This window comes from Pavona decussata, unplaced genomic scaffold (assembly GCF_977016875.1).
Source record: "Pavona decussata unplaced genomic scaffold, jaPavDecu1.1 SCAFFOLD_112, whole genome shotgun sequence".
Taxonomy (NCBI): domain Eukaryota; kingdom Metazoa; phylum Cnidaria; class Anthozoa; order Scleractinia; family Agariciidae; genus Pavona; species Pavona decussata.
Genome location: NW_028145526.1, coordinates 133,977 through 157,572, shown reverse-complemented (window position 1 = coordinate 157,572; position 23,596 = coordinate 133,977). Strand labels below are relative to the sequence as shown.

At 39.4% G+C, this 23,596-nt stretch overlaps 2 protein-coding genes across 2 annotated transcripts; both read left to right on the top strand.

Annotated features, from left to right (window-relative positions):
• The first annotated feature begins 2,419 nt into the window (after positions 1 to 2,419).
• On the top strand, positions 2,420 to 17,014 carry LOC146470654 (uncharacterized). Its single transcript, XM_085121632.1, has 20 exons — positions 2,420 to 2,599; positions 2,672 to 2,782; positions 5,720 to 5,795; positions 7,841 to 7,892; positions 8,493 to 8,600; positions 9,114 to 9,159; positions 9,542 to 9,600; positions 9,846 to 9,881; positions 9,984 to 10,036; positions 10,889 to 10,946; positions 11,077 to 11,148; positions 11,243 to 11,299; positions 12,046 to 12,203; positions 12,891 to 12,936; positions 13,062 to 13,127; positions 14,095 to 14,154; positions 14,322 to 14,404; positions 15,426 to 15,492; positions 15,603 to 15,627; positions 16,128 to 17,014. The coding sequence occupies exons 1-20, from the start codon at positions 2,557 to 2,559 to the stop codon at positions 16,160 to 16,162; spliced, it is 1,311 nt and encodes a 436-aa protein (XP_084977758.1). The 5' UTR covers positions 2,420 to 2,556; the 3' UTR covers positions 16,163 to 17,014.
• Positions 17,015 to 20,249: 3,235 nt separating this feature from the next.
• Positions 20,250 to 21,535, top strand: LOC146470653 (uncharacterized). Its single transcript, XM_085121699.1, has one exon. It carries the CDS (start codon positions 20,316 to 20,318, stop codon positions 21,042 to 21,044), a length of 729 nt encoding a protein of 242 aa, XP_084977825.1. The 5' UTR covers positions 20,250 to 20,315; the 3' UTR covers positions 21,045 to 21,535.
• Positions 21,536 to 23,596: the final 2,061 nt, after the last annotated feature.

The window sequence follows — 23,596 nt, the reverse complement described above, 5'->3', positions numbered from 1 at the left end:
ACTAATAGTGGCAAAATGCATTCGAGTGGTAAGCAAAAATAAGAAAAACGCCTCACAAGATGGAAGCACAAATGGAGCGGCATGGATCCGAATGCGACGCCGCAGACTTTGGTTAAGACTCTTGATCACGCAAACTCCCAATTTTATCCCGGTGTACTATGTTGCTCTCGTAAAATTGTTAACTTATTCTGTGTCTAAATGCACTGCTGCACGTAGCTTCAGTAGCATGAAGAGACTAAAATGTCCTCTGCGAATTACGATGACGGACGAAAGATTAAGCTCCCTAGCAATCCTTCATATACATAAACATAAGAACGTGGATATTGACAGGTTGGTAACGGAATTTGCCCGTCTTAAGGGTCGACGCCTCGCCCTTTGCTTGTGACCTGTCTTCATTGTCTTTGTATTTTTTTTCTTTTCGGAACACTGTAGCTTACAGAAATCACTAGGGAAACGGTTAAAATAAACAACTTTCTACTGCATTTTTGCCGCATTTAATACTTACTGAAAATGCCCCGCAGAAAAAACCAGGAGATGGCATTTCCGAGACCCTAAATTTCAAAATTTTCTGGAGGAGCATGCCCCCAGACCCCCCTAGTTGTTACGACAAATTTATTCTCGTGCGTACATCTTGAAAATCCCACGCTACGCCCCTGATCATGTATGTTTTTTTGTGGAAATTGCTCCATTTGCTCATTACTGGGGCTTCTGTAAGAAGGGCGAATTTAGCCTAAATGTGTTTGCTAAGGATTTGCCTTCACAGATGACGTCACAAATGCCACGCATGCTGATTAACTATGCACAAGTCAATGCGAGGCCTAAATTGAGCCCGCGGTTTTCCTTAAAGTTTCTCTTCACTGACTGCGAGGAAGAGTGTGATCACACGAATTCTGGTAGTGATCTGAAATTACTCGAGTTGATTGTCATGTTTGTAGCGATTGTTGTTGTGTATGGTAAATAAAGCAATAAAGGAAACGGCAACAGAAGATAAATCAACCGATCCAAATAAACTGATAAAAAAAATACATAAAATATAGAGCTCCGTAAGTTGGGGTAATAAGTTGGTTCAAGGTGACACCAGGAAACTTGGGCGGACAAAACTATTGAAAGTGGTTCGGAGTAGTTAACAATTATTCCACGAGCGCGCGTTGGATATGAGATGATAGATAGCCAACGAGGCGCGTAGCGCCGAGTTGGCTATAATCATCTCATATCCAACAAGCGCAAGTGGAATAATTGTTTTATTAAAAACAATAAAGGAATATTGCTAGATCTAACTGATTTCGCTGTGAGAGAAGAACCAGCAGACAATTTAATGGCCGCCATTTCTTGGCCATGGTATAATTGCTCATATACCATGGCCGCTCAGCCAATCAAATCCCTTGAATTGCATTATACAATGATCCAGTTTTTAATAATGTCGAATAGCCTTTTAACTAAAAGAGAGGAGAGTTGGATCTCTATTTTTTAGCACACTCTAACATTTTCCAAACGAATGCCGATTGACCACTGTCACAGTGTTTTGGTTCGTGTTGGGGTGTGTCTTACATGATACCCGTACGGCTTTCAAACCGGTGCGAGTTTACCCCGGTATTCTGTCTCGGTTTGAGGTACTCATATCGGTATCGTGTAAATGCCGTTTAAGCGTACGTTGCATATTCGTTTTAGTTTTCACTCTTAGTTTTCCATCTCGCACCGGAATGAAAGTCGTCGTTTTATCGTGTACACACCCCGTTACATTGTTTAGATTTAACAAAAATCGCAGCTGATAAATTGCAAAGCACATGTTTCCCGCTGTCGTCATGGCAACTGGAAGTTAATTGATATACGTATTTTTTTGTCTTCTGTTTTCCCTTGAAATGCTTTTACAGAGCAAACTCCCTAGCCAGCTATTTTGATATGATGTTTTTAATACCTTTACTTGGCTATCTGATATCCGGCTGTTAAAAAATTGATATAACCCAAAACGAAACTTTTGTATTGAACTTTAAACTAAATCTCATTTCCTTTCGTAATTGCAATACTCAATATTAATAAGCTCGCGAAAATAAAACAATTTTTTTTTCCGGTTGGTTTTAGCAAACAATCTTTCTTTTGTAACAATTTTATGATTTGCTTGTCATTGTGTTGGCGATCCAAAACAAGTTTTGTGATGATAAAACAGCTTTAGAACTGTCTGCGCGCCCAGAAAATTTTCCGTTTCGAAGGATATTTCTATCGGAATTTTCCCTCCTTTTTGCTGAATTGAATTAACTATACGCGCGCAAACATATTTCTACGATCAAACTGAATTTCACTTTGGTAAACGCGCATTGTGTGTGATTCACACGTTAAATGTGTGGTTGGTCTAAAGATGGGATTAAAGTGATTACTTATTTATAAAGCCGTTCCAAGCGAATGACCATCGACATCAGTAATCAAAATAATGATCTTGTTGATTGCGAGAGTTTCAACAAGAGTTTATGCCCGGTGTACGCGAATCAAACTAGCCGTGAAGATGTAGACCGTCCGATCACAAAACAACGTTGCCCAGTCAGTTAGAAATCTGACTCACAGATGAGCGCTTTACAAACAGAAATTCGACTGAGTCATCTAAAAGGTAAAGTTACGAATCGCTGAAGATTTCCCGCCCGAAATTTCCACGCTGAAATCCGATCTTTTCCTTTTCTAGAGGCCGTTCAGGTGTTGGAAAGTTCCTTGAAGAAGCCAATAAGAGATGACCATTCCTTGTTGATATCGATTTGCGGAGGAATTGAGGCAGTTTTCAGGCAGGGATTAAAGAGTAAGACTAAAAACTTATCATGTATTATCATAATTATGGCTCTGAACGCGAGTGGCTTTGTCGTATGCAAATAGTTTGATTTTTCGCCGCGCAATTGATCAGAGAATCACTACGCGTCCGAACAAAGTAAATGATTCGTTTCTGTTTTAAATAACAAATTTCTTTCTTATCTCTGTCCCTTCGCATCTTACCAGTAAATTACGCTTTCGTGCGAAGTTATTTCATGCGTGGAGTTCCCCCTGAGTCTTGGCATCATTTGCATGCTGACCACACAGCTCCGTTCTGCTTCAATGTTTTCGCTCCCTTCGCATAAGAAATCTGCGATCGATGAGACCACAAACGTTCGTCGCGAAGGAGTATTACTGATTCATGAGCAAAAACTTTAATATCTCGCCATATTTATTCCCGAGGCAGGTGCTGTAAGAACCCGTTGACAGTTACTTTCCATCGCCGAAAACAACATACAACTTCCTTCCGTTGGATTAAATGTTTGTCAAACTTGAATAGGCTCTCTAAATACTTGTCGCAATTCGCTATTTGAAGCTTCATTATTTAACGTCGTACTGCGCTGAAAAGAACCACGTTTTATTTTCTAGTAATTCTGAAAACGCTTTGTAGCTGAATGGTACGCTATTTCATAGCTTTGTTGCCATGTTTGAGCCGCAAATTGAGTTGTTGCGTTTGAAAAAACAACTTAAGAAAACCATTGAACCGCGCAATACTGAAAAATGGAGACTCCTTGTGGCTTAAGACCTCAGAGTTTTTACCACCACAACGGAGTTGTAAATTATGTCATGTAGTTCTGTGTTAGCTAATATTAATGAGCTTTCCATTATGCGAAATAACCTTATTCCCTTTTCAGCTTCAAATTAAATCTAATCTTGTGAGAAAAGACAATGCGTCTGCGTGCAAGATGTTCTTGCGAAGTCTTCACTAATTGACGTTTCGTTTCACTGAGTTGATTCTACCGCCGCTGTCCCTCTGTATTTAAAGTTCCTAAACTGCACAAAAGTTACATTTTGAAAATTACTTGCGTTTCACTTTTTATAATAAGAAAAGCTGAAAAAGAACGGACATGCTACAGTGCCTCTCAGTAGCTTTCGCTGAATGATAACAATTGATAATTTTGACACCACCTTGCACAGCATACAAAAAAGGTAAACAACCACAGGATAAAACTATACAGTAGCCTACATGTTTGGTCACACTTTACGATTTCATGTGGAGACTCAAAGTTGCAACCATCGTGTGTGTGTACATAAATTTTTACCAGTGTTCTTAGTCTTAGAATTCAGTGCCAAGCCAAGAAGTTATCTTTATGCATCTAGCTGACTTTCAGTGCAATGCCCCAGGGCATCGTCAAATTTCAGATAAATTTCCTTCGGTCGTTTTGACCTGTTTTGAGAAATCCCGCATTCTACACACTTCTCGAGTAAACTTTCCGTGGTATTCAATTAAACTTTCGATGATTTTTTAAGCTAAACATGCTGTTGCATCCATGTAAACTATTTAATTTTATTCATGATTAATTTATTTCACGTCTGCCGCCAATTGAAATAAATTATACTATCTGAATCCCTCCGTCAAAGGCGTATGTTTGTTCGTATGTGCTGATTTTCCCGAAGAGCGTCTAAAAACCCCAAAAGTCGAGATTTTAGGCACTTTAATAAACTGAAAGCGAGTGATTCAAATTCAAGTTGTCAGCGAAGAAAACAAGCGTTTTTGCTTTTCCTATTGAAAGCGGTACAGTATTCTTCTTAGAAGCTAATTTGCCTCGATTTTTAGCTGTCAAAGTGGTAATGGAAAGTTTAACAATGAAAGCGAATTGTTTGATTTGCTATGTGAAAGAAGAATGCACGCTCTATTGAAGTTGTGAAGGACTTTCTTGGCTTTCCGTATTTGCATGCTTGACACTTGTATTTATCTACTCGAGCAAAACGACGCTTGAGGAGAAAATTGCGGCGAGTGAAATTTAGAAAGTATACAGAGTCCCTTGCACCGATCGATATCTAATTTCTCCTTACTGTAATGCTACTTGGACAAACGTGGGGATCATGAGAATCCACAGCTGTTATGGTACACAATCTACACAATCGTGACACACACGATTAATTTTGAGATATCATTTCAAACTGCGAGGATTATCACCTTTCTTGACATCGCCAATATTATGCAATTCCAGAGTTTTGATTGGGCTAACAGCCATGGTATATGAGTCATTATACCATGCCCCACTAAAATGGCAATTTACGCGTCAGCGAGAAAAAAAAACACTAAATGGGCGAGATTTACCGACATTTCGTGTTTTTGACAAAACAATTATTCCACTCGCGCTTGTTGAATACGAAATGATTATAGCCAACTCGGCGCGCTTTCTATCATCTCGTATCCAACCTGCGCTCGCGGAATAATTAATTATTATCTATGGAAGAACAAATCTTGATACTTCGAGAAATTCTCCCATCTAGTAGCATAAGAGAAATATGAGCTGAGAATACGCGTTTTTAATATTTGGACTTAAAGGGTAAGAATGTGTTAAGAACCTCCCCACATTTACTGGCCTGCATAACCATAAAGGCTGGTTTCCATATGATCGCTGATCGCAGATCGCAATAAGGTCTGCGATCGTCTGCGATCATATGGAAACCAGCCTTTAGATAGAACATGGTTCTATCTTCTGCGTCACGATCGCAGGATCGCAGACGATCGCAGACCTTATTGCGATCTGCGATCTGCGATCCGCGATCATATGGAAACCAGCCTTAACTGACATTCATTTAGCCCAGCGCAAGGCGAGAGGGAAAAAAAGGCGTTCTTTTTCGCCCGGCGCGAAGCGCAAGAGACTCGTGCTTTACGCTAGGCTGGAATAATTCAACGCCTGGTAAGCAGGCTACACAGTATCGAGACCATCTTCATGCTTTATCCTAATATTTTCAGGTTCTGTGTTCGGTTTGAAGAAGTGGGATTACTGGTGCTGGGTCGAGGCTCTGGCCAGTCGCCTTCAAAATGATAAGTATGTAATCACCACGTTCCGTTTGGAAGGCTTTTATTGCTGTTTTCACTTTAATTTTGACAAGTTTTGGAGGCTGAAATTTAGGACAAAAGTAAACGTACGAAAATTTTTAAGCGCGAACAAATGAAGCACCGGAATATTAAAATGGCATTTAGATTATTCAATAGCCTGCAATGCAGGCGTATTTTTGGAGCGGGAGCGCTGAATAATCCTTCGTTGCTGTCCGTTCTTGGGCGAGGAAGCGCGAGAGGGCTGGAGCGAGTCAAAAGTGACCCTAAGGGAGAGGACGACTGGCTGAGAAATGAAGGAGGGGGGAGGGGGAGAGGAGGGAAAAATACGCCTGCCCGCTGAAAAAGATTGATACACCAGTTGACCAGCAGCTTTGTGTGATAACTGGGGACGACTCGCATACTGTTCAGTTGGACCGGGTAAAGGTTTGTATTCGCATAGCCCCGAATAAAACTTTGAACTGATCTGTGCTTGATATTCTGTATTTGACCTTTGCGGCGCACAGCGTGACACTTGTAAATCTTCTGAAAGCGAACGCAGAAAATTAACTTTACTAAATTTACTAATTTGACCGTCACACAGTAGCTTTATTCTTTCATGATTCTTTTTATTTTGAGAGAGAGACAACTTTCACTTTATTATGCTTGATTTCAAAGTAGAAACTTAGATCACGCGAAGTACGTGACATGACTGCACAAGCTGTGATGAATGAAGCCGGAAATGCACTGATCAAGCGCAACTATAAATAGGGGCGTTTGGCGATTACACAGGGTTTGCGGGCAGGCGTTTTTTTTCGCTCTCATTTCCTGCCCCCCCCCCCCCCCTCCCCCTCAGCCTCCTTCAAATACGCGAACTAAATTTATTATTCAGCGCTCGCCCATGAAAAACGCCTGCACTGCAGGCTAATTATTCAAACATGCGTTATATTCTCTCCACATTGAACACCACCATGATAAGTCAAACAGAAGAACATATCTACACTTTTCATGCTATCATATTTGTCAGCAACTAGTCATAACGGATTACATTGAAGCTTTGACCGTTTCTGCTTGCATGTGGGTGTTAGTTCTTAGAAATATAATTATTAGGTGATCTTTTCCTGAAGTGAGTTCGACAGCAGTGTATGTAAAAATAGTAGCAAAAAGTTACGATCAACAAATGGCTCATCTTCTATAGACTGCAAGCAGTCCCGTATAGTGAGTTTACGCAACAGGACGGCTGAGGGAAGAGGATGGTGAAATATCGTTGCGTGACCAACATGACATCTTAGTACCTTCACATTTTTAGGGTATTTTTCGACTAAAACTGGTGTTCTTTCATCTGTGACAACCTGAAAACCACGAGCAGTAGGAATGTTACAATCTAGGGTCATGAATACTTGGCCGTCACGGTAGTCACACAAGCACAATTTGCCGTCCCACCACATCAGCCGTCATGTTGCGTAAACTCGCTATTTTCTTGGGGATGGCAAAAGAAGCGAGCCACGCGCGCGCGAATACTGTTCCCCACGGGAAATTAACAAATTATCGCGCGCGCTCGCGCATTTTCCTCTTTTTACTAGCCTTTAGAAAAATAGGGGACTGCTTGTACAGTGTAGTCAACATTCTTCTAGTATTATATTTACTACAGTTTACTCTCTTTTAAATACTTGGTGGAGTGATTCTCCAAAGTAACTAGCACAGGACTAATCTCGTAGCCCGATCTCAGTCGTCGGTTCGGGAATGTCCTGACCGTGGGAGATCTGGGTACGAGATTAGCACAGGACGTCCCAAATGTGTCGAAAAATAGTCTGAAAGTTTTCATCCGAATGTGTATGTCCAAACAGAAAAGCTCCGACTGAAAATTTGGAGGTTACAGATCTTCTTACTGGTGACGGAGACGTAGGGCCTGATGTTCTCAGACCGGCGGTAAATATAATCTAATCAGACCAGTTAACATGGGCAAAATGCTTTCCATTCGATTCCAGGCCAAATATCATAATTTGATCGATCTCAAATGATTTTCACTAATTTTTAATACTGTTTTATTCCCTTTAGGCAAAAGTTGGCCTATGTGCACGTGATCACGTTTGTTAAATCTTGTAAAAAGGTAAGTGTAATGCCCAGACCTTCACCCGCCTACCCGAGCTGCCCTGGGCGAGACAACGTCTCATGCGTTTTGAATTCCAAAACGCTTCCATGAGAAGCTTGAAGTTGGCCCTCGTCCGAAGATCAGCGTAAACTCGCCTTTATGAAGAGGGTGAACCTGTTGATTTTTAATACAAATTTTGTTGTACTTCACTGCAATTTTTCTCGCTCAAGGTTGCGACTTCAAATCGCATGTGTAAACCGACTGCGATTTCTGGACGGTTTCAGCGTGATATTGCCATTAGTTTTCAGAGAAATTTAGAATATTTACATGCATTGCAAATTGGCATTTCCTGGAGTACAGTTGGCTCGAGAGGGTGAGTGCCGAACCTGCATAACCGAGCCAACTTTTCTTCATATGCATATAAACTGGCATTTAGAAAACAGACTGAGTTTCTTCCCGAAAAAAAAAATCTCTTCGTTAATTTTGCCAAAAAAAGCGAAGAAATTTTTTTTCGGGAAGAAAGATTGACAAGTTTCTCGGGGAAACTTTACCTTAATTCTCAGTCCTAGTTCATATTTTCAGCTGATAAGGAACGTGTATTGTTTTCTTTTATTGCAGGTAAACTCGTACCAGGGGTATGGCCGACAATTCATCCGCCTCGCTCTGATGAAGAGGTTGCTTCCTTACACAGTACAAAGTCTAACTGCCAATTCAGCCGTGCTCAAGGTGCTTTAATATTTTAAACTCAATGGAATTCTATACAACACTTCCCCTTGGGCAGTCATCAAATAGGTCTCAAGTGCAACTGTACTAATCTAGGTCCCAAAGAAAGCACTTCCTCATCTTACTTAATTTACTGCAAACTTGTTTATTTTGTTTGAAATTTTTTACCACCCGACAAGACTATTCAGCTGTATCTGGATAGGATTATAGGTTTATGAAAGAAATGTGATGGTATATTTCCAGCCTGGTGAATGAATGAGAATGATGATTATTCTAGCAAGTGACGCAGGCATACTCGGAAAAAAGAAATCCGAGTGCTCCTATCAGGAGTCGAACCTAAGACCTTTAATCGGAAGGTCTTAGCTTCGACTCCTGATAGGAGCACTCGGATTTCTTTTTTCTGAGTATGCCTGCGTCACTTTCTAGAATACTCATCATTCTCGATTATAGGTTTGTTTTGCAACTGACCCTTTTGTCTTCAAACAAACTATTGTCAACCGTTTCTTTATTTCACAGTATTGGTATAATGACACTGCGGTTTTACGGGACCAAGTCATGAAAGGTAAGACGTTAGAGACATTTTAATGCTCGAGCCTGGAGTTATTTTCCAATGGCAATACGTGACTAATCTGCTCTTTCCTCTTCAAGAAAAGGAAATTAATTTCCAAAGTAGACTTTAAGAATTCAAACGAAGCCCTTTTAGGCGGTCTCCCTCTTCAATTTGCAAGCAAACGAACACACGCATACAAGCCTGACGTATTCCATTACAAAAAACGCATGCATTCGCGCACGCTACACTTACAAAACGTACACGCGTGTGTACACAAACACATCGAGCATGATATAGTTAAACCAAATACGCAGAATAGCCAGGGTTAATAAATGCTTTTTTTGTGGGAGGTGTAGTGTTATGTTTTCTTACTCACTGTTTTCACATGTTTCAGAAACGTTCATGGGCATACTGAAGGAGTTGGGAAAACACGTATTTGCCTTAGATTTGAAGGTACGTTAAGTAAGCAAGCGTTTTCTGATATGTACCTGTTGTTTAACTACTTTATGTCAAGTGGATCAGAAGACACCTTATATTCGTGATAAGTTGACCTCGCTGATCTTAGGCAAACATCTCAGGATTTCTTCTCTCATTTAATTTGTGCATGTAAGGACATTAACGAACAGCTCTTGCTTAGTTTTCGTTGCAGTATGGTCATATTTCATGGCTATAACGTTTTCCGTCTTTCTGTTTTACAGAACTGCAGTTTTCTGGATGAAACCTGGCTGATTCCCGTGAGTTAATGTCCTTTCTTTTCAGTATATCTTTTTTGTTGCAGTTTTCAGCTATTCGGGGTTTTTATACCAGGCTAAACTGTGTTTTTTCTTTGCATGCAGGAAATCAGGCAGGTTGATATTGTGCCGTGTAAAGAGCTCGGTTTGGTTGTGAGGTGAGTATTACCCAGGCATCATTGAACAATAGATGGCCTGGGTCGAGTGTGGAGGTCGTGAAGTCAAACTAAATCCCTTTGGTTCGGCGGAAGGAGAAATATTTTAATTTTTCATTTCACACAAAGACAGAAATTTGGAATCTAAATGAACATCGCATATAAATGATTGAGTTATAATTAGAAACAGGAGCGATTTCTTTGTGCCAAATAGCCGCGGTGAAATGGCCATAAAATCGTCGGTGATACTTTGAATGGACGTTTAAGATCACTGGTCAAATTGCGCTAGAATCATTTTAAAAATCACCTGTGTTGACAAACAAACATCACACGGGTGTTTGCTTTTTGTATGATTTACTTGTAGCAAAGTTATTAGTTCCATGTGCAGCAAAGACACGCGCATTGACAGCTCGCTTGTTTGACACTGGTGGCAATTGACTTGTCAAACAATTGGTACCTGTAGCAAGTTTTCCTGCGCTCATGGCACCGGTGACAACTTTTCCCGCGGTTGGTACGCCGGTTGCAAGTTTTCCCGCGCTTGGTACCGGTTGCAAGTTTTCCCGCGTTTGGCACCGGTTGCAAGTTTTCCCGTGCTTGGTACGCCGGTTGCAAGTTTTCCCGCGCTTGGTACCGGTTGCAAGTTTTCCCGCGTTTGGCACCGGTTGCAAGTTTTCCCGTGCTTGGTACCGGTTGCAAGTTTTCCCGCGCTTGGCACCGGTTGCAAGTTTTCCCGTGCTTGGTACCGGTTGCAAGTTTTCCCGCGCTTGTTACCAGTCACGTTTCTCAGTTTTGTACAAAACTTCGAAGTCATTTGTAATCTAATAACCACAGTTTCCTATGTAACTCATTCTACAGGACAGTAAATGGAAGAGTGATGGTGGCTGGTGTAAGGACAAACAGTGCAGCAGAAGATGTGAGTGACACTTAAAAATGTTTTCACTGTATAATACACGCATCCCCATATTTCATTGCTTATCGCTAGCAGAGAGACCATCGGGGCTTTAATTTACTCCTTGAATCACAATTGACTTCGTTTCATTCAGGCTGGAATCGCGTATGGTGACACACTGGACGAGATCCTTGGAATTGCTCTGCACAAAGCAAAACCCGCCAAGGTAAGAACGATATCGGACTCTTGAGTTCTGCTATTCCATCTTGTTTTTTATTTAATTGTTCTTATTTGCCAAACTGTCATTTCATGTCCAACAGGTCGCTGAGTTACTGAAGAGAAACATAGGAAGGCCTGTGTCTTGTACGCTAGTGAAGGTGTGAATATTTTAGTGACTTACAACATTTATTTAGCAGTTTGCGCGCGCAACATGGCGCGCGCATGTAACGCTTGTTTGTTTACGTAACAAAGAAGCATTTGCTGTTGATAGCATGAAGAAAACGGTTTTGCCAAAACCTCGTAAAGAACAAACTAGTGTCCCATCTATGGTTACCATGAAGTTTCTTAGAAGGTGCTATGCCGTCCGAATATAGGCAACGTTCAGTTTTAAGTGGTCTGGTTATGTCGCGTTGTAAGGTAAATATTAAGAGCGCTTTTTAGCTGATTGTCGAGAGTGATTCGTTAAAACAAACCTTGTGTTCCTTTTGCCACCAGAAACCAGAACCAAACCTAATCGTGATACAGTTTCGTACCGGCGTTCTGCCGCGCTTTATGCTGGCTACATGTTTTTGCGTCGAGTTATGTTTTGTTTTGTTGTTTTGTTTGCGTCTGCTTTCCTTTGCTAGAGTGAAAAGTTTGTTTTTGTGCTTTCACGACTCCTAGCGAAAACCACGCTTTAGTAGGTTTGTTTAAGGTAGTCTTTTAGAGAATAATTCACGCGTGGGGACTTTTTCCTTTCTGGCAACATGAGCCATTTAACTACGCGCCTCAGGTCTTTGAAATAATCCCGTTTTGGACCTATCACGTTAATATAGGACTTCCCTTAAAATTGAACAATGCGACACACTGATTTCACAACCACCAAGTAATGTAAAAAAAAAGAAGTTTTTTTCTTTTCCTGCAGGGTAAACTTCCCAACGGTAAAGATTTCCCGCCTTCTTCAGAGCGCATGGCTGTAATATCCGCTGACCCCTACCAGGAGGACGACCAGAATGATTTGGGCACAGCTCCACAACAGCTTGCAGGATTTGAAGAGACTCCAGTCCATGCCTCAGACACAATGTACTGAATCAATTTTACTCCTCCTTGCATACCTACTTTTCTTGTAACTGACTGAGCGACTTAACTTCCACTTAGGAAAAGTCTTAGTAGTGAACAGCACAAAAGTCTTAGTATCAGGGATTTTTTGTGGGGGAGGGTGGGGGTGGGTGGGATGTAAACCCTTTAAAACTCAACAAACTAAAAATGTAGAACCACATTATGGGCATTATAAACAATGTAACAGAGTAGAGTAGCTTTAAGATGGCCACACCTTAAGATTTCATCCAAACACCAAAAGGTTAAGACCTTTTTTCTACGACATTACAAACTATACCACATGAAAGTACTGCTCAATTGATGCTCTTTTGAACGTCACTCTTTAGGATTTCATCTTCCGGCTCAATTTTTTTTTGTTCCGGCTCAAAAGTTGGAACCACCCTATGCAGGTTAGAAAACAGCATCACGGGAAAGTATATCTTGGAAAGTGTCATTTGAATTGTCGTACTCACTTTATGGGATTTAATCCGCTCAACGTTGGGACCACCTTGTACAGAACAACAGAATTGTAATGCGCAGTAGCTTTCTTTGTATGGCCATTCTTAGGAATTCACTCTCAGAATCAACATTTGTACCATTTATTCAAGTAATTCCGTCGGTGACACCAATGCTTCTTGATGTTCCGTAAATTAATGTTGGTTTTCTTTGCAGTGCAACATATTCAGCTACTTATTACGGAAAGCTGAATGTTGGAGAGGTAAGTTATGCTGCCTGAGAGTATTCCTTTGCGAGAAAAAGTTAACACCGAATACTCGGTCTAATAATGTTATTCATTGATGCAGCTGATAAATCATTCACTTTCAACTAACGTGTCTTTCACAGGATGGAGGTGTTGCAGTCATAGAAGATTCTATTTTGGAAGTTTTAAAAGAAGCCAACAAACCCAGGGTATTCTTTCTGAAATATTACACCACTGTGATTGATTTGATTGGATAATGAAAGTTCTAAGAAACTTCTTTTACCAGCTTACAAGATGGATCTTTGGTTTTACAAACCCTTTAAAAAAATTCAATAAACGTTGTTAAATGTCGTTAACGATGTTTATTGAATTCAGTTGTAGAACTCACGAAAAATAACTTTAGAAACAACTAACTATTCAAGTGTCGCGAAGTATTTAGCACTACATTGCTAATTGGAAAAACTGTATAAATCACTGAAAGAAATAGTACGGACTAAACATAACATTTGTTAAAAATCCCAACTGGCAGGGGCAGATCATTTTGCTATTTACAAAGCGTGACCTTAGATTTGAAAACGGGGCTACACTGAAACAGCTCGAAGTGGTCAGAGCGGAGCTAGGACCTGGGGCCTCCGGATTACAAATCCGGCGCCCTAATATTTTTTTTGCGTGCGCTTGTAAAATCAGGGGTCCCGCCTTGTACACTACAAATGTAAAGGTTTTATTCAATTCCCCCCCTCCCACCCCACCCCAGTCTCATTTTTTAACCATTTCATATCACGTGTCTGTTTAATTGTTCTTTTTATTAGAACGTGAGTATCAGGCCTTCCTAAGGAGAGGAGGGAAGGGACATCCCTCCCCCCCCCCGAAAAGACAGATACTCAGGCTAATTAGAACACGGCACCTTGATGTGGAAGAAATAATTTCCAGGTTTTCCGAACTCTGGCATTTCTAAATTCCAATTCGATCAGGAAACAGTGGACAGAATAGCCACTCAGTTGATTTCCAGAGAAATTCTCGTTTCTTTTTATTTAAAAGAGTCTGTTGTTTAGTGACGTCTTGGTAGACTTGCATACGTCTTGGTAGACTTGCATACATGCACACACTTACTCGAACTGTTCCTTCGATTTGACTTTTTTTTAATCTCCAATGCGTTTATTTATTTTCTTTCAACAGGCTGTTTATCTGAACCTTTCTGAGACGAACATCGTTGTGACGGACCAAGAGACGTCGAAGGTTTGACATTTAGACCCCCGACTAAAATGAAACGCGTAAAATTCAATCTATTTGTTTTATAATAAGACCGAGACGTTTAGATTTGTTATTCTTTGTAAATAAAAACCAAAAATGTTTGTATACATTGCTGTAACTGAATGCGTTACTAAACAAATGCATTTTTTCAGGTTTTAGGAATTCACTCCTTTACTGAGACTTCTTCATGTGGTCGGCGAGCAGACAGAAAGGAGATGATAGCCTTTGTGTCAGGGTAACAAAACTTTTAGGGCCAGTTATTTAAACAGAGTCTAACTTAGGCCGTGGCGTAAGACAAACAGTGGGCCTCCAAATCTGTTTATAAGTAGTTTATTTTAAGTAGATAAATAGTTTTCTAGTCTGCGATGCAAGCCTTCTTGTTACCGTCGGCAGTAGACAATGTTTAAGTTGATTGCTGGCAAAATCGAAAACGGCTTAGAACGTGGTTTTGTTAAACACCGTCTAAACTGTCTTTTCATTCCTCCATTTTTTTCTAAATTTTCTTCGCCTCTCCTCCGGCCAAACTCGTTGCCAGGTTCTCTCCTCTTTCCCGTGGAGAGACCCTGGGGACAAGGTTGTCCTCCTGCCTGTTAGTGTCACGTGATCTACATGTTACTCATTAAGGGTGCGTTTTAAGGGACATATTCGGTATACGCAGACTATTGACACTATTGCAACCGTGAACTATCAATCTTTCTCAACGTTGGATCAAACAAATGAATATGAATGTATGAAACATCATATATTGAACTGCGGATGAAAGATTAGATTGAAGAAAGATCCTCGCAGTTAGTATGCAAGTTAAGCAGTTGCGAAAAGAAAGCATGAAAAACTTCAGGCTTGAACGGGATTCGAACCCATGACCTCTGCGATGCCGGTGCAGTGCTCTACCAACTGAGCTATTAAGCCAACTGGGAGCTGGTCATATTGTGAGTTCGTAATATACCCGTGAACGATGAATAAATGAATATGAATATACGAAACATCATACATTGAACTGCGGATGAAAGATTAGATTGAAGAAAGATCCTCGCAGTTAGTATGTTGGATCAAACAGGATCGTGATCAGTCAAAAGCGATGAAAATAGTCAAAAAGATTACTGCAAGGCCTGATCACACAACATGAAAAGGCTTGAGTACACGATATTTCGACTGGCCGATATTTTACCTTAGTGTCTTTCTTATTTTCAGTCAGCTTTTTATTCCTATATTTTGCCATCTATTTGTAAAATAATGTCGCGATACATTTTATTTAGGGAGACGACGTGTACGATGGCCAAGAATTTTTACTGTTACGTCTTTGAAATGGCAACGGAAAGGATCGTAAGTTTTCCTCTTTCACGCCGAATTTTCACGAAGCAGTGACAGTTATCAGTGTATCTATGCATCTATGCCTTAAAGTGAACTCTTGTTTCTTTTCTTTTTTATTTTAGGCCAAGGTGGTTTTGTACAGCATTGGTAAGACTTTTACGCAAACTCACACTATCTGTCACTTTGAACATACAAAGTGTCTGCTTTTTCGAAGCAAATTATACGTTAATTACTGTCAGAACAACAAATGAACTAATTTTCTTTTATGTTGACCACATAACATACGTTAACATGTTACATGTAAATAAGTTCTTCCTTCCTTTTGCATTTCCATTTTTTTACCTTTTACCTGCTATCTAGAACCTAAATTAGCTAGGGAGCTAACAAGATAACCAAATGGTTCATTTAGCTTCGTTGCTTGCGCATCATTTTCACTAATAATTAATTAAATTCTGTATATTACCTTAACAAGATTGTAAAGATCAACCATGTACACCGAAAAACTAAAAGCATAATAAAGATTATTATTATTATTATTATTATTATTATTATTATTATTATTATTACTATTAATATTTGGCCAGGAATTTAAACTTTTGTTCAACAGAAACCTACAGCTAACCCGTTTTTCGTGATGTTTTCCACAGCTGATGGTTTTATACGAACAGTGTGGTTTGTGTAAAGAAAAACGCGACTTCGATCAGATGAGATGAAACACCTTCAAAAATATGGGAATAGTTTAGCCAAGGGATCTAGCCAGAGAGGTGTTCATTGGCCTTCTCAACTGAGTGACATTAATACTTTCTATTTACATGTAAATGTAGTTGTCTAAAGACGAATAGACATAGTTCTGAGTAGTTTGTTTTTGACTAAGTGTTTGAGCTGCATGTTGGTTTTGGCCAGCAGAGCAGGCGCATTTATCGGGCAAGCATGCAAAAAATTTGCCCATGTCGTTTAAAGCCACCAACTTGATTAGCAAACCGAGGAGAGATGGAACAAGTAAAAAATATCATCGGTGTTCGCCCGCCAAAGAACGTCTGCACTGAGCAGGATTGGTAGTTTTAGAGTTTGGACAAATAATCCAATTAGACTGTAAAAAAGAGAAAAAAAAGCACGGCACAGACAGTAGTTATAACCCATATTTTCTTCGGACTTCTCCCTTCCCCGATAATAAAAAAGATATCTTGTCGTACGACCAAATACTTCCAAGTTCTGTTACAGAAAATGTATGAAAAATAGTGAGGAGAATTTGAATGCCGATCACGTCTTAAACACGGTGTAAAAATTGTTGGCTTTTTCATCTTGATCCTGTCAGAATAAGTAATATTTTTTCCACTTAAATAAGTTTTCACAATTTTAAATTTATTTTTGTCATAGTTATTTATTTGAACAGTTTCGTAAGTAACAATATTTTGTTGATATATGCGTATTTGCCTATTTTCTTCAATTTGTGATTTGTTTAGATGTTGATCAGTATTTATTCACAATTGTGCACTTTTACGATTGTATTAATAAAGACATTTTACAAACTTCACTGGTATTTCTTGCAAGATTCAGTTGTATTTTCATTCAGTGGCCCTCGTTAATTATTGCAAATCGTCAGGGAAAGGTATTGGGGTCGTAAATTTGGAATTCAGTAAACACCCGCATAAACGAACAAATGGATTAAGAACACCAGGCTGAAATTTGGCCAATAAAGCCCCATTTTATAAGAACAAGATCAGCCTGAAAAACTCAGCATGTTCTTATAAAATGGAAAAGGTGTCATAATTACATAAAAAATACAGGTGTACAACAAAAACAAGACGTTTTGTGGTGCTTTCACATTTCCTTGTTTATGTTCATGCTTAATTACTGTAATGTATTTATTCATCATTACCTATAATGAAGGAAAGCCAGTCATTTCATCTATAGGCTCAATGATACAGTACAGATCATAAAAATCAAAGAATATTTATTAGTTTATGCTAATTTTACATATAGGGGCATTTTTGGGTAGTACCCGTATTACTAATATAGAAATATAAGAAGATTTTAAGAACACTTTGAGGCTGATTTGTCACTAAGCACCCGTTAAATAAGAGCTCGATCAGCCTGACCTCCGTAATCGTGTGTTCTTATATGCGGGTGTTTACTGTATCAAAAGGCCATGATCCTTTTAATTTAATGGTCACGGTCGGGCCAGTTTTCGGCAACTAAACTTCAACTCGACAGAGCGGACCAATAGAGCAATGCTAGATAGCTAGGTATACGGTCACTTTGACCCACGTCACATCGATCCGAAATGTGGTTTGATCACTTCACACCGCATTGTGCTTGAGATTTTGTGGAAATTTCAAGAAAAACTTTCTATTCGATTAAAACGTGAAAAAACCCTGGCTTGCTTGTATCTCGTTTGTGTTTTAATCCCAGGTACGCAACGAGAACATTTAGCAAACAACTTAAAATGTGGTTTCCTGTGTTCTCAGGGCGTTTTATGGCCTTTTAAAGACATATTTGTGTAAGCGAATACAGCTGAATCCCTTCCACGGATACTTAGCTGAAAATTTAAGTTGCAGCAAGCTTTAGGAAACTGTGGCGGGTGAAACAAAATCCGGAAAAGGTGTACGCGCTCGCAGATTATGTTGTGGGGCCCCGTTTAATTAAGGTTCGCTTGTTTGTTAGCGCAGACCGCATTGAACGTTTGTCTTTGTCTCGCTGTTAGGTTTTCTCCTCCGATATCACAGACTACTGATGAGGAGCAATCTCCAATTTAGTAAGGTCTGCACTCGAGAATCTTTTTATTATTACTTTAAGGCCAACCTTTTTTTCTCCGTTTATCGTCGACCGACCGAACCTAAATTTTGAAACCGCATCGACGGTAAACGGAGAAGAAAGGGAGGAATGGTATAATCGTCACAAGGTTTGGACTGTCTGGGTTTTTTTTAGCACAATGTGAAAGCATCTTCAACTAACACGTGTAGACCAGGTGCTCACGTTTTACATCCTTCATTAGAATTAAAAACAAATCGGTGTATGCTTTATATGGTAAAATCTCCATCTATTATCTGAGTAATGGCCGAATGTATAATTGGCTTTTCACCTTATTTGGTTATTTTTCATCATGCCGCCACTATATCTATATTTAAGGTTTCATGGCTATAACTGAGAGGAGGATATCTTTTTTGTTTGCCTCATAAACTGACCAAAGCTTTTAGATGGGGATGGCAACGGCAACGAGAACGTCAAAAAAGTAAAAAGCAATAGGCTAAATAACCAAAACAACAACTCTGCACGTGCATTGCACTTTTTGGTACATTTTCTCTTTCTAAACTTCATGTGGGTGCGGTTTCCAAGAATACAACTCAAGGAAATGTCACCTACATTTGACTTTTAAAACGAGTTAGAATAATCGCGACGACGTTTGAAAACCGCGAATTCATTTGAATAGTGACGTTTACACTGTATTGTTTTACAAGTCGATGACGATTGATTCAAGCAGATTCCAATACTCGCCGTCGAGAACCTTAAGTATCAACTAATGCGGCTTAGCGCCTAATATTGCCACTGTCTCTTTGTGTTCAGCTGCAGTTTTTTCTTTATCTCGAATAAATGATATTGTTGTCCGAAGGGTGTCAGCTTGAGCAAATGAGATTAGAATCAGAGCGCTCGCGGGCATGACAAAATGGACGCCAACAGGGAAGACAAATAACTTTTTAATCAACCAGCTGGGGTTCTGCTTTTACACCTGTTGAATCTTGGTTGCAAACTACTGGTGATGTTAAATTGCCACTTAGAGAAGGAAACAAACAAAAGGCATAAAAGCATCACAGAAATGTTACTGCTCATTAGCTTTCAGTTTGAATTGTTTTACTTTGGAATTTCACCCAGTATCAAAAGTCAAATCCAACTTGTACAGCAAAACAAACAGTGCCACAGGAAAGTACTGCTCAGTAGCTATCAATTGAATGGTATGACTTAAGAATTTCATTCACAGACTCAAAAGCTAGAACCACCTTGTACAGTATAAGAAATAGCACCACAGGAAAGTGGTTTTCCATAGTTTTCAGTTTCGACCATTTAGCAACAGTACACGAATTTAACCGCGGACTCCAACGTTTTTTAAACATTCAAATCAGACGCTGGGAAAGCGGATTTTAAGACCCTTGTTGTAACAGACATCTTAAGAAGCAGTTTACATGTCTACAAAAAACGACCAGATCAACGACAGCTATCGCAAGGAAATCTTAAGAAAAAAAAATTGGCTGCGGCACACGACTCCACCAGTTTTATTAATGTTTTAAATTCGAAATTGTGCCGTTCGTCGATATGGTTCGAAAGCAAAAAACTAGAATGCCGAAAATATTTACTTTTGTTTGTCATTTGTGTTCTCGACTTTCCAAAGGTTCTTTCGAAGGAAACCTAATAATTTTGAAAATTATGGTTACTGTTGACAAATTAAATTATTTGAAAGTTGTATTCATTTTATTTTCACTTTATTCATTTGTGGGTCAAATTTCAGCAGTATGTTGAGGATATTGTTTCAAATGTCTAGTCAACTGCTCTTTGAATGAAGCAATGAATTTTTATTTACTTTATAAGAGCATTATTTTAATAATTTTTCACCTAACTGCTGTCACACTAGATAACGGTTTTACAATGATTTCATTTGGAAATTGCATCGAAACCCTATTGGTCAAAACATCTTAAACAACCACCCGTCCTAGCCGAGATTTGATTGGCTTAGCATTGTCATAATTTATTCCATTTGGCGAAACAGGTGAATTTCTTATTACTGAAAGGAAATTATAAACAGCGAGGTACGCCAAGATCAAACATTCAGTCTAAACACTAACATGAACGAATTTAAAGCCAAAACTAACCGACTGAGGTACGAAATCGACCAAGCTGAGGAGCGAGAAAAGGCGGCTACGAAAAAACTCGCGTTCGCCAGACATGAAGCGGATGAGAAAGAGAAAGAAGTCGAGGCTCTGAAAAGGAGGAAACGGCTGCTGGAGGATAAACTCGACGCTGTCGAGGATCGCATTTTCGACAAAGAAAAATCGTATCGCGGCGAGCTCGCGAGGTTAGAAAAAGAAGATCGACAGCGGAAGATTTTAGATGAGGTAGAGGAGGAGGACGAACGAAAAATGGATAAACTTGAAGCTGCGATCAAGGAATACGAAAAATCGGCCGACTACAGCGAGAATAAATGCGCGGAGTGCTGGCGCCGAATGCAGAATTTAAGACGAGAACTCGACAAGTTTAGACTGCGATTACGAGCCGCGGAAGAGAAGGGCCGCGAGCTGGAGGAGCAGAACAAATTTGTGGGCAGAAATTTGCGCAAATTGGCAATTTCCGAGGAGAAACGATGCGATCGCGAAGAGGCATACGAAAATAAAGTCCGCGAGCTAGAGCAACTAAGAAGCGATGAAGAAATACGGTGTGAAGCTGCGGAAAGGAAGGTTGGTAGGCTGGAGGGCGAAGTTAACGTCTTGAAGGACAAGATAGACGAGGAGGAACAGAAAATTCACGAGGTTAAATCCATGTTTGATGAAACGATGAACGGTTTGGGCCGTTTCTGAGGCGAAAAGCAGGTTTTTTGTCGCGGAATCCGAAGCGAAGACAAGACAATAAATAGTTATAGTGTAACTGGGAAACAAACGCTCGCCCTTTGCTTTCTAATATGCACTTTCCTTGGCGAACGAATGATAATTTTCGTTTGACTGAAGCATGTCGATGAACAATATTGGACGACCTGCGTTACAAAAACGAAAAGTTCTAGATTTTATGCGCTAGTTGTGAAAGTTTCATTTTCCAATGAATTTGAATGAAAATCTCAGCATTGAACTACGCTGAGAAAATCCCCTTTGACAAAGTAGGTAATATAGAACATTTGCTACCAGGAGAGCCAGGGTTTGCAGATCATATCTGATCACCTAACGGCGGTTATTTTAAGTTAATTCTTCCCCGCATTTATTTCTATGTTAAAAGGACAAGTTTTTTAATTGTTACGAGTGCATTTGTACGTTTAGGGTCAGAATTAAAGTATAATAAATATAAATTTTCACCAAGAGTCGCTTTTTGTTTGCTTTTCAAAAGAAATGCAAATCTTGAATTATCCACACGTGTCACGCTTATTAACAAAGTCAATGGGGTATGTGACGTCATGTCTTAAATTTAAATAGCGAGGCAGAGTGTGCTTTCGATTGACAGCGTATAATTCGCCGGAATAAAAACAAAAATAAAGTAATAAATGTCCTTAAAAAACGCAGACACATGGGGCCCCTGTACTTTCTACAAAAGGCAACAAGAAATAAATAAATAAATAAATAAATAAATAAATAAATAAATAAATAAATAAAATAAAAATATGGGAATTTCAGTGGCACTGATCCGCAGAATGGCTATTCGTCCACCGTTTCCAGGTAGAATTGGATTTGGAAATGTTGTTTTTTGTTATACAGAGAGAAAAACACTGAATACAGACAAGATCGGAGAATGATCACTGCAATCTCTTTGAGTTGGGTCTTTGTGGTCCTAGAAAACACTGAGTTAGGATTACAGCATAAACGTCGATTTTTACCCCTTTACCCAGGAAAACTGAGAAAAATTCCTAGATTTAGTTTTCGAAAAATGTTGTAATACAAACGACACTAACCAATGGAAGTACTCAGGTTGAAAACCTTTCATTTGAGCGAAAATCCGGAAATTCGGAGAAAAACGCAAGTGGAGGAAAAATTTCCCACCGATCGCCGCGTTCCTCATTATTTCACTCTGCATTACTACTTTCTGTTTTGGATTTATCTTCAAGTATAAAACACCGAAAAACCATCTTGTCTCAACCCTCTACTCGCGCAATTTAATCACAAAATACAAGTAAAGCAATTGAAGTACTTTGGCCTTATATCAGCCCTTCGATACAATTGCAATGCGCATTTTTCTAAGGAAACTGGGGATACAATAGCACCCGACTCCTTCCTCCACGCATTTCTTAAAAGCGATTAGGGTAACAGGTTAGTATACAAGAAACTTCTTTCCCCAAAAGCACCTCACCAGTGAAAAGCCAATTGAAATGGAAAAACAGTTTTGCCTTTGACGAAAATTAATTTAAGAGGGTCGGGGACACTTTTAACACCACCCAATTTTAATCTAGAATGGCGCCATAAGTTATTCTTATTTCTAGCTGCAAAACTTTCGAATTCGTTACCTACGTATGTTAGAAATGCCAAGGATATTTCTACTTTTAAATGTCTTTTGAAGAAGCAGGTTTCTAGATAGATTTAAGATTTAAGTAATTTAAGTAATTTAAGTAATTTTTAAATTATTTCTTTTCTTTTTGATGCTTTTCGTTTCACGCATATGTTTTAACGAGTTTTTATCACTCCTAGATGTATCGTGGGCAAATAAAGTATTGTTGTTGTTGTTGTTGTTGGATTCCTCATTGGAAAGCCGCTTATGGGCTAGCAGCTAAGTGCACCAAAAGCACAAACCTCGTAAACTTTACCGAATCCTAGCCACAAACGTTTTCCTCACAAAAATTGGTATTAAAGAAGACCAGAACTGCTCTTTCTGCAGCGGCTCCTCAGAAAACCTAGCCCACCTATTTTGACTCTGTCCAAAGGTTTCTCCTTTTTGGGATAATTTGGTTGAAAGGATAGAGCGTTCAAGTTAATACCAAGAAACTATTTAATAAATGCGGCCATTTTTTGGGTCTGAAGTCCGACAACTCCACTTCCTCCCTTCAACTGAACTTGTGCTTTCTTTTAGCGAGGTATTTCATATGGTGTTGCAGGCTAAACAATAAGATTCCACTTTTAAAAAGCTTCCTTCTGGTTCTGAAATCACAATTTCACTTTGAATCTTATGAATCTAGAGCAAATCAAAAGAAATGGGAACCTCTTTTCCCTTTCCTCAATATTAATTAACCAACGCTATTGAAATCCAGAAAGAAAATTTAGGGTCACATCTTTCTAAGCTTATTCCCCATTCCCTAGTGCATAGAGGTAGCTTCCCAACTGTCCTTAATTACCTGATGTAAATATTTTTTTTCACCACTGCCATCAAACTGTGTAAAGAAAAACGGCTGTAGAAAACTGTTGTATTTTTTCCCTGTAAGCACCTCTCTCGTCTGTAA

What these genes read in the sequence shown, in the direction of transcription:
- LOC146470654 (XM_085121632.1), top strand. Translation starts at nt 2,557, where the DNA reads ATGAGCGCTTTACAAACAGAAATTCGACTGAGTCATCTAAAAG. An exon ending in TCGACTGAGTCATCTAAAAG is followed by an intron (nt 2,600 to 2,671) that starts GTAAAGTTACGA and finishes TTCCTTTTCTAG; the next exon opens with AGGCCGTTCAGGTGTTGGAA. An exon ending in TGTCTTGTACGCTAGTGAAG is followed by an intron (nt 11,300 to 12,045) that starts GTGTGAATATTT and finishes CTTTTCCTGCAG; the next exon opens with GGTAAACTTCCCAACGGTAA.
- LOC146470653 (XM_085121699.1), top strand. Translation starts at nt 20,316, where the DNA reads ATGAACGAATTTAAAGCCAAAACTAACCGACTGAGGTACGAAATCGAC.